The following is a 16,742-nucleotide window of genomic DNA, read 5'->3' as shown; positions in this document are numbered from 1 at the left end:
TTAAGGTCCTCAGACCAAACCACAGTTCCCCAGATCACCCCCCACCGTGCCCCAGACATCAAATGCTTATCCTTCCTTTGTATCACATAAGCTGCTGTAGGTGCACCAAATTCAAACCAAAGCAGGTGAACAAGCATGACATTCAGTAGAGTTGTTTCAGTTGCTTACTCTGAACTAATGTATGCACACCTCACCTCAGCCTTAGGGCAGAAAAAGAAGAGAATGCAAATGTGTTCTAACTGAGCGGGGGGGCGGGGAGGGGGGGAGAATCCATTGGAAATACAGTCCTGAGTGTAGCATTAGACATGTTAGCTATATTTTGTAACTTTGAGGATAATCAGAGCTGTTAGAGTTGAGAGGAGAGGTAAGCCATCACAACTTTATATATTAGTCATGCTTGCTTTTACCTATTATAACAAATATAGGGCCACCCCTTTAGAATAAGCTTTACAAATCTACAGACTTTTAAAAAGTTACTATGAACTGCCACAGGCTTTGGATTCCACAGGACCTCTTAATGACTAGCAAATGTAAGGGGCAGTACCCGGAAAGCAACTGTTCTCTTCCCTCACAAAAATACACACACTTAAACAGGACAGATTTTTAGGACAGGTTTACTTTTCTTCTCCACAGATCCTAAGGGAGAGTTCATACCATACTTTTTCCTTTTCATCACCAACAGAGATGCAAGACAATTAGGTACCTGTTTTATTTTTCAGGATGTTTATTTTGTACACGAATTTTTAAAAGCCAAAGAAAACTGAAAATTTTTAGCATTTCCCTGAAACCAACGTTTTCTAAATTAACATGAAAGCTTGGTTATTCTAATCCTGCACTTAACAGTTCACGTAGAGTAAGTTGAAGGCACTGGAATAACACGCTTTTTCTGCTACAAAACAATTTCCTTGGAAAGCTTTCATAGTATGAACAGGCTCTGCTGTTTTATATTCGAGGACAAGGCCTTCTCCCCTTTCAGTTTTAATTAGTTTGGTATTGACAGCTTTACCAGCATTGCTAAAATTAGTACTTAGTCTTATAATAGCTTCAGATGGAAGGCTAGGAACTATAGTTTTCAGGTCTATTGTCGATTCCTGCCCAAAATTGAGAACCATCATAAAGACTCTGTCTAACCCATCCAGTTCCCTCACATACACAAAAACATTACTGTCATTCCAGATGTAGCACATCCACCCCCGATGAATGGGTAGCTCACTGTTGCGAAGTAAAGTTAGCTCTCTGTACAAATTCAGGGTTGAGTTGGACCAGGTCATCTGCATCTGCAACAGTCAGCATGAACAGGGTCATTTCTTTGCACTGAATATAGAAAATACTACTCACCTCTCACACCCACGCAGTCTGCTGAGAACACACCTATTAGCAAGCGTTTTGCTTTGACAAGTATCCCTCTTCAAATTTGTCTGCAAATTCCACTGAAAAACTGCTTTTGCTCATGCACTTCCTTGACACTTGTGGAGCAGCAGAGACAGAGGTTATTAGGCAGGATGGAATTTCCCCAGCACTGACACTATTTCTTCCTCCCACAGTATCCTTATAGTACTGTTCATTCAGGGGAAAGCCACAGCCATTCAAAGCTTGATACTGAACTTCTTTCACTGAGTCTAATCTACTGAAGTCATGGGGTTTGTTTTGTGTTTTATTTTTCCTGTCTTCAATGCTGGTCAGCACTGTAGATGAGCAAAATCTGTTTGATTCACTGCTCAACTGCCTTGAAAAAAAAGTCTTCTGTATGTTATAGATGGTCTATGTTAAGTTCTTGTTACAAGGCCAGTGCTTTCTATAGTAACAGAAGTGAAAAAAGCCCAGATTTCAATTTAATATTAACAACCTTTTAATAATTTTAAAGAGCCAAATTGCCACATCTACATTATAATTGCAGTTGCCCTGCTTAAATGAATGTAGATGAAGTAGACTCCTTGCTCGTGCAAGGATTTCTTTTTCTAATAAAGTTTGTTAGGTTTCAATGCCTTTTTATTTTCCTCCCTTGAGTTTGTTCTTACTAGCTACACTACCAGTTCCCACCAAGTAAAAGGAGTCAGAGCAAAACAGATATATTAAAATATTTTTAAACCATTAGTCACACATATAGATACCTACTTCAACATTTACGCTTTGGAAGTCGGAGTTAACAGGTAGCCAGCTACTGTTGCCTTCAGTAAAACCAGCATTATCTTTGCCATCCCACTGCATGGGGGATTTCTCTGGAAAGGTCACCTAGAAAATAAAGTCATGTCAGAGCCATTACCAAGAAGTGACTCGTTTTGCTTAGCATATTAAAAAGTTATCCCTTGAATAGCATGTTCTCAGATCTTCCAAACGAGCACCATTTCAGTATTACTTTCTTTGGTTTAAGTGAAAATTCCGTAAGGAGGATTTAGTCCTGCTCCAAATTTAAAGAGAAAATAGGAATTGAGAGAGTTCCTGAAATGGAGAACGGTCGGTCTCATGGATACAGCATCACCGGGTAAAATGTGGAATTCCCAAATGACTCTACTAGTTGTCTCCCCTGGTGACAGGTAGTTGGATGAAAGTTTACTAATGACAGCTAGGATATTCTGATAAACATCTAGACATGCAGTGAGTGAATACATGAAGTAAGGAGTCTTTAAGAAGAGATGCTGTTGCAACAACAGTAAACAACTAGTAAATGCTATTCAGTGTCCTTTCTTTTGTAACCATCACACTTTTCACCTTAGAACTCTTCAAGCTTATGCAAGAGGTACAATTTGGACAGGATTATTTGTGTTAGAAAGATAAAAGTATTTCCAAGTGCAAAAACTTTACTGAAAACCAGCTTTTAGCTGATTAAAAAGTGTCGATGTAAGAAGTCTGAAGTTCTCATTTTGAAGGATTCAGAAAAATTCTGAAAAAGCTTCCTCATTGTTATTGAGGAGCTTGCCAAAAGATCTGACAGTTAAATTTAATGATATAAGAGGGCATAAAATATTTTGCACATACTTTAAGTGTTTGTTTTCCATGAAAACTGTTTTTCATATAAAGGGCACTTTTCAATACAGTCTGTCAGAACAGCAGCTCAACAAAAGAAATTGTCACTTTGCTTTGTGACATTATAAATAACGGGTTTCTCCTTTTAGCATGTTCTGAAAAGCAGGGGAAAAAAAAAAATCCTAAGTTTTCAACACTGGTAACACTCCCTTTCATCTTTACCTCTTTCAGCTTCTCCTGAAGCATTTCAGATGCTGGGGCTAAAAACTATACCCTGAGCAAATACTCTCCATCTTTCTAAGACACCCATTAACCAGGGATTCTTCCTCTCCAGACTGAACGAACAGTGATTTGCGTCGCTACAAATCTGTGAGCTACAGGGTAGCCACTAAGAGAGTAAACCCTGAGGAGCCAAGGGCAAGCCATTTTTCAGAAGAGTATCATCCTGTCAGCAGTAATCAGCAGCAGGAAGAAAACGCAGGAGGTATTTTGACCTAGGTTGTTTCCGAGAGGAAATGAGGTTTCCTTTTAAATCAGAGAATCGTTTCCCCACATCTGAATCAGACAAACCTGGTGACGGTCCTATGCTTCTTCAAGTACCTCTTTCCCTTTGGAAACAAGCCAACACCACTGGTAACATCAGCAGAGGCCGTCTCATTCCCTAGCAGAGGCTTTCCGCAGTGAAAGCAACATCTGCCATAGGACCATGGATCTGCCATAGGATCATGGCCCTCAAAAGTGGTCATAAGAGGCAGAGCCAAGCTGTTCCCTTTTGGGCATGATCTTTTCCAGTCATGCCCACACATCTCGGACAACGAGGCACAACCAAAGTCAGGTATGATGATAAAAGAGACAAGAAATTACAGGGGCTTGTAAGGAACACTTTTAGGTCAGCACAGCGTGAAAGGCACAGACATTTTGTTTTAATCTCTTGACCTTGAATAAACTTACTGCTGAAAATTTCTGTAATCTAAATAACACAAAGATCCTGGCATGTGTTACTTGTAACTGATCAAGTGGGCTAGGCACCTGGTTTTTAGGCTCAGGTACCTAAATCCTTTATAAAAAGGGATCTAAAAGACAAATCAAAAAACCCTGCGTGATAAACAAAAGCCATTTCTGCTTGCCCCCTGGCAATGCTGAGCAGGGGCTGGTCTGTACACCCACCACTTTCTGGAGATCCCCTCTTCACAGCTTGGGCACATTGTAGAGGGCTGTGGCTTAGGTGCCTTTTGCATAGTCGGGGCAAAGCAGTCTGCAGGAGACAGTGACTGTAGCTATGCTCTCTCATGAACTCTGATTTCCTTTAAAAAGCAGCCAGGAAATAATGGACTTTGACATAGCAATTAGGGTACTTCTGCGGGAGGAAAGAGATAGTGACTCTGTTCCTCTTGCTTGGATGACTGCAATGCACCTCTCATAACCACTAGCCCAGGCCCGGTGTTGGCGCTTGCTGCCCCTTCTGCTGAAGCCAAACGAAGCAACAGCGCTGCAAACCATGCAAGACTGATCTGGCAGAGGACAGAAATCGGGGACCATGATTGCGGTCTAGCACTTCAGACACACATCAAGGCCTTGGTTCTGCTCTCTGGCCTGGCCATTTCTGCCTGCTGCCCAATGGTTTTGCCATGGGGAACACAGAAAGCCATCTAAACAGTGAGAAAGACTGGGTTTTGTTAACAAAAGTTCTTGTATTTTTGAAAGCTCTATTACTCGGAACTAAACAACAGGATAAGAGTTTATACGCTCTTCACTTACATTTTTTGATGCAATGTTCTCCATGCCTATTTCTTCACCATAGTAAGTTACAGGAGTACCAGGGAGGGTTAAAAGCAGCATGTTTATAACATTGACATACTCCTTCCCAATCCGAGATGAAATCCGAGCAGCGTTAGGGCTTCCAACCTAAAGAAAATATCATTCTGTTAAACACACATTATAAAATTCCATGTATATGTGAAATTGGTTAACAAATTTAACCTAGTAGGGTTTTTTTTTCTTTTCTTTTTTTTCTTTCCCCTCATGGCCTGTGAGGGCAATTGCCTTAATCTTGGTGCCAGTACAAACTTCTGCACCAAATAATGCAGCACACAGAAGCCCTGCCAGCAGCACATGAGGCAGAACTGAGGAGAGATGACAAATAACAACTCTCCACGATCACAGTTCCCTCAGATTTCTGCCATTTTTTCTGCTGTGTGAAGGTGGTGCTTGTTTTGAAAAGATCTTTTGCACATCCCGATCAAGCTTCCTAGCAAAGATGAGCAAGGTTTTAAGTTAACTGCCCTCTGCTGCCTGCTATGTTCCTCCCTGGCCCTGGGAGGTTTCCAGAATCCATTGCATTGAGTCAGTTTATGGCCAAAGATAATCCCATCCTCACTGGTGGTTTAACCCAGTGCCCCATACTACATTGGAGGCACTGAGGGAAAGGCATGATCATAAATTTTCTTCTGTCACCCTTGCACCGGGAGTGTAACTGTTATCAAAGGGCAGGAACAGCCAGCCGGCTGGCCAGTGCCAACAACTGCGATGACTGCAGCTGAGAGTTTTGTGTGGATATCTACTGTAGCTCAGCCATGGGCTCAGGCTGCTGCTGATCCCACCAAAATCAGTGTATACGTTTGTGGGAGTTTTCTGTTGCCGTAAGAGGAACTATCACCTACAGGTTTCTATCACCTATAGAAACAGGCCCTTCCTATAAGAGTAGGTCTAGAACTCTTACCGCCCAGTTTGGCCATTTTCCTGCAGGCATCTTTTTCATCCACAAGTTGACAGCTTCAAAAATACTGTTGCCTGATAGATTTTTCATGTTAATTAGGTTGAAGTTGAAGGGAAAGTCTGCTTCTTGGATAAAAGATGTTCCATAATACATCATTGTTGCTTCCATGTCTTCCTTTTCATCACCATCAGAACACATAAATCTACAAAGTATGCAAGTACCTTTTTTGGCTCATTCTTGATTTGCACAGAGCAGAAGAAAGCTAGGAATAGTGCTGAACATGCTTAGAAAATAACACAGCATTAAGGATTATGTTCGCTTCCCCCCTCCCCTTCAAAAAAGATCAATGCAGAGAAACAGTATTTTGTAAAGGAGACAAGGAGAATATTTCTTGGAAGTTTCTGGAGAAAAAATATATAAGAGTCAACAAAAGGCAGTAAGTATCTGACCGAAGTCTTACCTTTCTGAATCCACATAAGTCCATTCCAGCAATTTCCATGCTTTCCTTTACAGAAAGGGACCTGGGGGTCCCCCAAGTTGAACATGAGCTAGCAATGTGCCCTTGCAGCAAAAAAGGCTAATGGTATCCTGGGCTGCATTAGGAGGACCATTATCAGCAGCTTGAGGGAGGCGATCCTTCTCCTCTACTCAACACTGGTGAGGCCACACCTGGAGTGTGGTGTCCAGTTCTGGGCTCCCCAGTACAAGAGAGAGATGGACCTGCTGGAGGGAGTCCAGCAAAAGGCCACGAAGACCATGAAGGGACTCAACATCCCTCCTATGAGGAGCGGCTGAGAGAGGTGGGACTGGAGAAGAGAAGTCTCAGGGAGGGAATCTCATCAATGTATATAAATATCTGAAGGGAGGGTGGAAAGACAACTGAGCTAGGTTCTTTTCAGTGGTGCCCAGTTACAGGACAAGAGGCGATGGGTGCAAATGGAAACACAGAAGGTTCCCTCTGAACATCGGGAAACACGTTTTCACTGTGAGGGTGACTGGGCACTGGAGCAGGTTGCCCAGGGAGGTCATGGACTCTCCATCCTTGGAGATGTTCAAAAGCCATCTAGACAATGTCCTGAGCAACCAGCTCTAGGTGGCCCCGATGAGCAGGGGGGTTGGACCAGATGACCTCCAGAGGTCCCTTCCAAACTCAGCCATTCTGTGATTTTAGCAATCTCTGACGATGTGTCTGACATGAACGGTCCTATTAATACTATACAATAAATCAGCCACAGGGCTGATTAGTTACAGTGTCTCTGGTCCGAATGGTTGCCCATTCTGCTTACTTTTGTACAGTCCATAGACACAGCAGAACTACCAGGGCAAATTAATTTCCTTTCCCTCACACACTGGGAAAGAGGTAATATAGCCTATTCACCACTATTTGCATTTGAGGAAGAAAACTTTTTATGTTATTAAAAAAACCATTTTATCGCTAGCAACAGGGTGACAAATATTAGAGAAAAACTAACTAGCTGTAATAATGATTACCTGTATCGGCCAGGTTCACTGCTGAACTGATTCATGGTTTGACGGAAGCTACGGATGATATCATGCATACCAACTTGCGTGGTCGTGTAGTCATGGTAGAGCTGGGAATAGGCTGTGATACTCTCCTTAAAGAAAAAAGCAATATTTCCCACTAGTTCACCAGTATTTTAGATGTCAGAACTCTCCAAATTCTTCCCATCCTTTCCTGAGATAATGCACCAGTCCAGGTAAATTTTAACTGAAATGAGTTTAGCATACTAACACTAACAGCACAGAGCTGAACTGCGCTTGGGGCACTCCAAAGATATGATAGCAGAGGGCTGATTATTTTGGGTCCCATCCTTCAAGAGGGAGAGTCCACTCACAGCACTAACCAACCGAGCCCATCTGCAGCAGCGAGCACAGCAGGCACTGTGGCCACACACCAGGTGCAAAGATGGACAATGTTGTTGTCGTAACTTATAAAGGCAACGATACTTGCAGAGCTCATCAGTTTTATGCGATCCCAGACTCCACAGGGCAACAGTGCCTTAGTGCTGGAACTATCTGGGAACGTCACTAACTTCACAGCAAAAGCAAATAGCATAAATAACAGGGTGCATGCTTCTAAATGCGTGTGGCCACCTCTCACTGGGACATATTGCCAATAAAAGGTTTTTTTTGTTTTACTGTGATTCCTACTAGCAATGTAGAAGACATACACACTAGCGACTGCTATGGGATCCCAACTAGGCAAGAGCTCAGAGCTTACCTCCTGTAGTGGGCTCACCAAAGACAAGAAATCAACTATTAAAACACAAGACTGGTCTTTTTAGAATATATATTGAAAATAAAATTATTTTAAACAGAAAATTCAAACAACACTGTCAGAACAGAACTATGAAGTGCTTATGGACAATTCTCTTCCCACCCACAGCACTCCTGCTTGCAGGTATCTCACTGACCTACACCCCTTTCTTGTATGTGCTCTTTCTGCAGAGCGCCCAGGAGCCACCTGCCTTCCAAGGGACACAACTGACTATCTTTCTAAAGCCATAATCAAGACCCAAAAGAGTAAAAACATACACTCTCTATCCGCAGCAGGAAATACAGGGAAAAAAAGCAAAGACAGAACATATACGTTACTGGATTCTGGGACTTGTTCACTTGAGGCTCATCTCGGAGATGTGTTGCTTCTAAAAGAAATTTAACAGCGCTGAAACTAAATCCATCAATTCCTTTGCCGAGCCAAAATTTAATAATATCCTAGACAAAGGTAAAAGTTGAGAATTCCAAGTGAGCCCACCCTGTTCAAAATAGTACATACTTAAAAAGAAAACTAAGCCTGTTGGTAGGTATTAATATGTAACAGTTTATTTTTTAGTTTGTACTTCAAGTTTTACTAGAAGTTAATCACATCGATCTAAGATCAAACTAAGATCTAAATAGAGCATGTCTTATTATTTCATCCAGTATAGAAAAGAAAAAGCCTGGTCGGTAACTTCTCCCGTAATTCATGAGACCAAAGCCAGGGTGTGCCTCACTAAAAGCTGTTTCTAATCTCATCCATCAAAACAATTGGGCTCATGCTAAGCGCTGTTGTTGGTGAACACCCATCATGGCTGCACACAATTAGAACACACTGATTCAAATATGCAAGAATATGTCCTTCTGCACAGACCTTGTGCCACCACTTTTCTTTTTATACAACACAGCTCTTAAAACATTTGTTGTCTTATTTGACTGATGTGAAATTTTTTATTTTATTTTCAGGCTTATTTTGTTGATTTTGCAGGAACGTGAAAAATTATTATTCAAGTTAACTGCTATCAATTTGTAATTTCACTATCAAATTCAGAAGTTAGTCACTATTAGCAAAAGTATATCCTACTTGAGTACCTATTATATTCCACAGTTTTAATTGCTCTAGTTTTAACAAACAGCTCTAAAGTTCAGTCTTCCTTGAGTGTTTTCGCAAACATTCTTTTAGACCAGATACTCTTCTTCATCTGAGGACAAAAACTTTTAAGACAGCTATCAAATTACCTTTTTTAAATGCATGAAGTAGACTTGCCTGAATAGGCTGGAGTAGAACTACTCCACACTCTGCTTTACGGATTTTTGTTTGTCAAATAAAGACTCCACCTTACCGAGCTGTACTTGTAGAGCCATTCTGAAAGCAGCAGCTCTCGATATGGTGTCTGCCCAATACTGAGTCCACCAAAATTTAATTTGTGTTTATGCATGTGCTCATCACAAAAGCAACACCAGGTATCAGCAGTGCAAATATCAAGCACTGATATGGTACTCACTGAGACTGATCTACTTTTACTTACGCAAGGAAGCTACAGCACAGTGGCTGCTAAGTTTCATTGCTCCCACATACCTTTTGGCTAAACCAAGGACTTGAGCTTCTCTGGAAGCATAAGTTTGCTTCCTGCTCAGTCCCACAGACCTAACCTTCTGAAACAGGATTTTGAATTAAAATACTAGACAAGGATTATTCTTTAACATGCTCGAGCAATTAATGATGTTCATAAGCATTTGCCAAGGTTGGTGTTATCAGGCCAAACTTACCAGTTTTCATTGCGTTTCTTTGCATAGGAAATGCAGCATCTATTTGCTACTGGAGTTTCAGTAATGTATCAGGTACCATTAAAAAAAAATTAGCCAGGACCACTGAAAAGTATGTGCGATGCTAGGAAAAAAGGTGTGAGTGGAAAGACGTGGCATTAAGGGAAGTACCAAGATGGAGCGAGATTACTAGCGGAGTTCTGCAGGAATCAGTGTCGAGAGCAGTCTCACGTCATGCTTTAGTTAACAGGTACAACCAAAGGTGCTTTGTTTCGTCATGCACATGCAGTACCCGCGGTGAGGGGAGAGGCCCCAGAGAGACAGTGAGACAATCACAGTAGAACTGGGCAGCTGTGAAGACTACTGCCAAAGAAATGCACCAAAATTCAACAGTACAAAGTAGCAAACACTGAAGGACTAAATCAAAACGCTTGAGGTAGCTGTACTACCTGATGGGGTATTTTTTTTTTTTAAAGGAAAAAAGAAAAGCAATTGTCAGACTCCCCATGTTCAGGCCCACTTCCCCATATTTTCATGAATTCTACATTATCTGGTGGGAGACCTGATGCAGACAGGCATGAGGTTTCATCAGGGCACCACCTTGCTGTGGTGAAGCACTCTCGCTGTGAGGGCTGTCCAGCTCTCTCCCCAGTAAAGGCATCAGAGATGTAGACAGATTGAAACTCACTATCTCCCCCTTATCCACAAGCCCAGGCATTCCTTGTAATTCAAATCAGCATTGCCTCACTTCCTTGAAAATGCAAACATCTCTTTGCTAAAACAAGGTGCCTTCCCCACATCTGACTGGCTAATTAACAGCTCCTTGTATCAGAGATAAAAACTTGAGTGATTCAGCTCTGCTTCAGCACGGGCTTCAGTGCAAAGAGCCGCTTTTCCTTCCAGGCAAATCCTTCCATTAATTGTTGTCCTTGATACAACATCCAAAGGCGCTAAGTGCCTTCATCCTTGGCTCCTGAGGCAGACTGGAGCTGATAGCAGTTAACTGCTTCCAGACAGCAGTCATGTTGGATTATTTGACTACTAGCACCAACTTCAAAGCAATCTTAGGACACAGAGGGAGAAGTACCTATGCCGCTGTACAAGATTCTGTCCAGATAGCTTTTCTGTTAAGTTTGTTTACTTCTGGCCATCTGCATTTGAGAAAAACCTCAGGCTGGAAGCGCTCAGTGGAATAAGTAGCAGCTAAACAAAGGGATGGAGAGTCTTTCACTTCAGGGAAGACTGGAAAAGCCCACCCCATTTAACCTAGCTTAACAAAAGCTGAAGCGGGATGTTGTCAGAGCTGAAAAACAAATAAGCATAAACAAGGGTGGGAAAAGCTATTCCAGCTGAAGGACAGGTTTGGTTCATAGAGAGCTAAGTATGAACAGTTTGCACATAAGGTTGGCCTGAAAAGTAGAAGGGTCCTGAAGCATCAAAGCAATTTTAAGATAGTGTTTAGTGGGAAGAGAAAGGGAAAGGAAGCTCCTTTTAAAGTGCAATAGCCTGTTCCAAAAACCCATCAAGATCTTGCCAGGCACTTGTGAGAGAAGGGGACTTAAGCCAGCAAAAAAGCAATAGTCACACCTTCTTAAAATCCAGAGGACCGCAACACCACCCACTGCCAGTACTTCCACTAAAGGACAATTTTATTTGGATTTTTTTTTGGTTGCTTGTTTGCTTTTAAATTAAAAAGCAAAGTAGCTCCAATACTGGAAGCATTACGGCATAAAGCTTGAATTTTGCTTATGAACTTAATGTTGGTCTACACACCTTCTTGCTTCAATTGCTTACATACACTGCAATCCTTGATTTACTTCCAACTAGACTGTAAATTGTGTAGCACAAATAATCAGAGAAGTTAAGTGTAGAAATAGCTGCTTTGCTGTTGGCGCAGCAGCAGGTTACATACTTACATGGATTTCTTGTTGGACAGCAAGGTTGCGAAAATTTAAGTCTGGCTGTTCTTTCCCAAACTGATGAAAATAACACTGCTTTCTCACATCATCAAACTGCCAGCTGGAATTCCCAAAGACACTCACCTGCTCATATACAGGAGGGGGGAAATAATCAGAACTCTTAATTTAACAAACACTCACCCCTACGCATACTTTAAGATGTGGTGCATTACAAGCATATACTAACGCACAAAATGCCTAATCAATGGACTAAATTTTGGTACTTATGTTTTATATTTCCTTCTCCTGCTAGTTGCTCTCCCTTTACTTACACTTCGCCACATATATTTCTTGTTCAATGTTCTGTTTCATTCTTTTTTGGTGGTTTGTTTGGTTTTTTTTTTTTTGAGTAGACTTTCACTGGGAATTATTCAGAACAGAGGGGAAAACATGGGTGGGAACATTTCTTTTGGAATTGTTTTTCCTAAAACTTATTAAAAATAGCTTTAGTTAACTTAGAGCTTTCTGCAATCTGGTATTATCCCTTTGAAGTGCCAACAAGAGTCAACATGTCAAAATGTTAACTTTATCATCTCTGTAATAAAAGATTCCAAAAGCTAAGATAGCTCTTAAGGCTCTAAGTTTAAAGAGAAATGACACTAGCTGGTACTAAATATTAATTCCACCTTGAGATTTTAGAATATACAAGTTCCTAATCATGCACCCATCTGTTTAAATTTCAAATACATAATATTTGAAATAGCTGACCCACTTTCTGGCCTGATCACCTGTCCTAGTTTCGGCTGGGATAGAGTTAATTTTCTTCCTAGTAGCTGGCATAGCACTGTGTTTTGGATTTAATATGAGAAGAATGCTGATAACACACTGATGTTTCAGTTGTTGCTGAGTACTGCTTATGCTAGTCAAGGACTTTTCAGCTTCCCATGCTCTGCCAGGTGCACAAGAAACTGGGAGGGGGCACAGCCAGAATAGTTGATCCAAACTGGCCAAAGGGCTATTCCATACCATATGATGTCATGCTCAGTACAGAAACTGGGGGGAGTTGGCCGGGGGGCAGCGATCGCTGCTTGGGGACAGGCTGGGTATCGGTCAGCGGGTGGTGAGCAATTGCATCACTTCCCCCCCCCCCGCCCCCGGGTTTTGTTTCTCTCTCTCATTGTTCTCCATTACAATTATTATTATTATTATTATTATATTTCAATTATTAAACTGTTCTTATCTCAACCCACGAGTTTTCTTACTTTTGCCCTTCTGATTCTCTCCCCCATCCCACCAGGGGTGAGGGTGAGCAAGCAGCTGTGTGGTGCTTGGTTGCTGACAGGGGCTAAACCATGACATCACCCACCAGAAAAAGGGGAAAAAAACCCCAAGAACACACTGTTTTGTTTCCCTCCCCTATGATTTCAGAGGAGCTGGTTTAAATCTTAATCTCATTTAGTAACACCAGTTTGTGCCTCTGCACAGGCACTTATAACCAACCCAGTATACATTGGGATAATTATGTTACAGCTGCTTTTGCTATGTGGCAACCTGCATCCAGCTTGGGATTTGCATGTGTCCCTTCCCATGTTTACCCAGTTGTTTGGAGGAGTGACCAAACCGGCAGCCTGCGTGCAGTCCTGCCAGATGTAGTAGTCCGTGTACTTCCCGGTCCGATTGCGACTCAGCTGAAACCATCGGTGTTTGTCACTTGTGTGGTTTGGTATTAAATCCATTATCACCTTTAACCCTTGCCAAAAAAAAAAAAAAAATCAAACCATAAAAAAATATTACACTCAACCTTTTAAGACAAAGCTCACATTTTTTTCTTAATGCAGCATCAGAAGTGTTTCGGCTTTTTCCTTTCCAGAGGCAAAGGAGAAGGGCTCCTGCTGGAAGGGTTTAGGCTTGAGGGCCTGGTGAGCACATTACATTTTGAGCTGGCACAGGCCCACTGGCTGCTGATATGGGAATGCACAAGCGCAAACAAAAAGCCCCAGACTACTGGTGCAGTTAGTCTAACGGAAGTATGCAAGTAGCCGCACTACATCTTGCTGGTACTGTTCTCCCCTCCCCAGCAGGGAGGGAAAGGAGGGTGAAGAAAAAAAAAAAATCAGAACAGATTTCTGCTGTTATGAACCACTTCCACTAACCCTGACTTCAACACCTGTCTCCCACCTCCCAGCTGGGAAAGGACTTCGCCAGTCTAGCATCAGTGAACACACGTTCTTCGTCACCCTTCTGAAAGACTAGACATTTTTTGAAATCCCAAATGTTTTTGGGACTGGCAGACCATTTTCCATTCAGCCCAACATCTGTAAGGGGAAACACCTGAGCAAACATTTGGTCTAAGGCATAAACACACCAACCAAGAATGCAATTTTGTGAAGGAAGCAATTGTGTGAAGGAAGTAATTGTTTTCCTGCTTTCTCCAGAAAGCAGCCATCAGTCATGAAATTCCAAGTCAGAAACAACTGCATCTCAGCCTTGATCCCATTGGACTATTGACGCCCATACCCATGTGCACCAGGGAGCACAGAGAGTATGTCAGCCCTGCCACCCACGAACATCCTCGGAGGGGACCGTGCCTTGTGGAGGACGTACCGCAGCCTGCGGCTGCTGTTGTAACTCCCCGCGCCTTCGGTCCTGCTCCCAGCGCTCCCCCGGCACCCAAGGGCGGGAAACGGCAACCACAGAGCTCGCATTGCTGTGGAGCTACCGCGTACCCTTCACTGGCACCTCCATCTGCTTCTGCTCAACGCCACCATGGGGGAAGTGCCAGACGCACAAATTGAAATCTCAGATCATAACCTAGCGCTACAAGATACACCTGTATAATACGAGTGAACGACTTGTTAATAGAGTTATTTTGCTCGGAGTTGCAGCTTACCTCTATCGTGTATGGCTGCAACCAGATTCTCAAAATCGCTCATTGATCCAAACATGGGATCAATATCATAGAAGTCTTCAGCTCCATATCCAAGGTCTTTTAAGGGGGACTTATAGAAAGAGGTGATCCAGATGGTTTTTATATTCAAATACATGATATGGTCCAGTTTTTCTTGGATACCTGTTCAAAAGAAAAGGGCATCATCTGTTTAGAAAAGACAAAATATTTCTGTTGAAATGTACTTGCTGTGGTCTCTCAAAGATGGTGCACAGATCCCTTTGATATATAACTGTCCGGTTTTCACTTGACATTTCTTCAGGGATAGCACGAGACCACAGAACAGAAAACATTCAAAGCCACTTTTATAAGGAAGATAAAGAAGGAATTTCAAAAAAACATCAGATCAAAGCAAATTTCTCCTCTGTATTGTAAAAAAGATTTACTATTTCATTTAATAAATTTAACACTCACTTCTGAAAACAAACTCCCATATTTTGTTAAAATGCAGCAACAGCTTTACTTCCCCATTTCAAGGAACGTCAATTAATGCTCAAACCACCCAAAGGGAAGCACAATTTTAATGCAAAGATCCCAGGTTTTCCTTGCCATTAGGAAAGAACTCTTATGGGGTTTTGCTGCTGTTTCCTTTAAGGACACCTCACTCCAGCCTCCCCTAGTATTTTTAAACCCCAAACTCTCCTGTCTTCCTGACATGTTATTACTGGCATGCAACTACAGAAACGGTTTCTTCTCTTCACTTGCCAATAGATTACATTATTATTCTTGTTTAGAGATTTATTGTCTATTATGGTGTTGAGCCTTCCCCTTCTGAAACTTAAGTCTCAGCTAAGCTACCAATAAGTGACATTGCCACCCCTTCTCACTCAATGCATTCATAAGAGCTCAAAAACACCCAGACCACAAACAAAAAGTAATGCATCTTTCTCTCCTCTTTGGCGCTTTTTCTTATGGAGAGGCAGCCAACCTAATATGACAAAGTGCTCAGCACCACCCGTCCTCCTGACTGACCTCAGTTTTGTGGAGATATTTTATTCTGATGGAAGTTGTGCTGCTGGTCACTCTCAGCCCCACCTCTAAACATCCATTCTAACTCCAGGCTTAGATTTAGCAACCTGAGCAAGAAGGTCCTAGATCTATTAATGACAACATGAGCTGCCATTAATGACTAACCAGACAACTTTTATTCCCCTCTCCAGTAGGGTGGCTTTCTCTACTGGGAGATTTCTCTATTTTTTAAGTGTATATACACATGTATGCACACACAGACTACTTCTACACAGCTTTGCACGTACCAAGAACGGAAATTCACCCACCTTTCAGATCCCCATTCCCATCCATGTTGCTGTCCTTGAAGGAACGAGGATAGATCTGATAAATAGGACTAGCCTGCCACCAGTCAAGGCACTTTGGAGAGAGAGCAATAATTGCAATCGTAGCGCACACAAGCATGACAGAAGCGGCAATTATGAGCCAGAAGAGAATCTCCCTGGTGACTCTGTACCGGGCTTGGCTGGAGAACTTCAGCAAGACTTCCTTTGGCATCCCCGCATAGGGCTTCAGCGCCAGCTCCTCTGTAGCCACTGGGTCCATGTCAACAATGTGCGTTTTTGGCATTTCTTCTTGGCTACTGGTATCGCTCTCCTTGTCATCAAAAGCCTCATTTTGAACAAATCCATTGTTCTCCACACCTCCTTTCTCGCCCAGCTCCATAGGTAAGCTCTTAGCTTCCTCCTCAACCATTTTGCTTCATGGGTCTTGTCCTGGAGACTCCGGCCACAGCAAGGAAGCGTGCCGACACACCTTTGTTCAGTGAAATGAAAAGCAGTGTAATTAGCATCTGGGTTTATAATCAATCCTGACCAACTGGTCAAAGTTCAAAAAGAGACAAAAAGGGCAAAGTGCTCCTGCTCTTCCGTATAATAAGCATCTTCAGCAAGATAACAAAATGCTACAAGAAAGCGCAGTCTTTCAGGGAGGCAAGCTTGTACCAGAGTTATGTTTACTGTTACTCTCTCCAGTACACCAAACTTCTCTTCCTTTTGACAGCAGGGGAAAATTTGAGGGTTTTGACCAGCAAAAGATTTAGTAAATATGCAGCTTTCCAGACTGGTCATGGTCTCCCTTGCCTAAAGCAGTCAGAGCGTGAGTAATTTAAACATGGACAGCAAGAACGAGGTGTTGACAACTTCTGGCCCAAAAGCAACAATAC

At 42.3% G+C, this 16,742-nt stretch overlaps 1 protein-coding gene across 1 annotated transcript; it reads right to left on the bottom strand.

Annotated features, from left to right (window-relative positions):
* Positions 1–787: 787 nt before the first annotated feature.
* Positions 788–16,318, bottom strand: SLC3A1 (solute carrier family 3 member 1). The gene is made up of 10 exons (XM_075707646.1): positions 15,847–16,318; positions 14,513–14,692; positions 13,218–13,372; positions 11,641–11,766; positions 8,297–8,416; positions 7,172–7,296; positions 5,684–5,882; positions 4,690–4,869; positions 2,116–2,232; positions 788–1,277 (listed from the first exon to the last, which is right to left on the bottom strand). The coding sequence occupies exons 1-10, from the start codon at positions 16,271–16,273 to the stop codon at positions 837–839; spliced, it is 2,070 nt and encodes a 689-aa protein (XP_075563761.1). The 5' UTR covers positions 16,274–16,318; the 3' UTR covers positions 788–836.
* Between the last annotated feature and the right edge of the window lie 424 nt (positions 16,319–16,742).

This window comes from Pelecanus crispus, chromosome 3, assembly GCF_030463565.1.
Source record: "Pelecanus crispus isolate bPelCri1 chromosome 3, bPelCri1.pri, whole genome shotgun sequence".
NCBI classification, from domain to species: Eukaryota; Metazoa; Chordata; class Aves; order Pelecaniformes; family Pelecanidae; genus Pelecanus; species Pelecanus crispus.
This window is presented reverse-complemented; position numbering and strand designations above follow the sequence as displayed.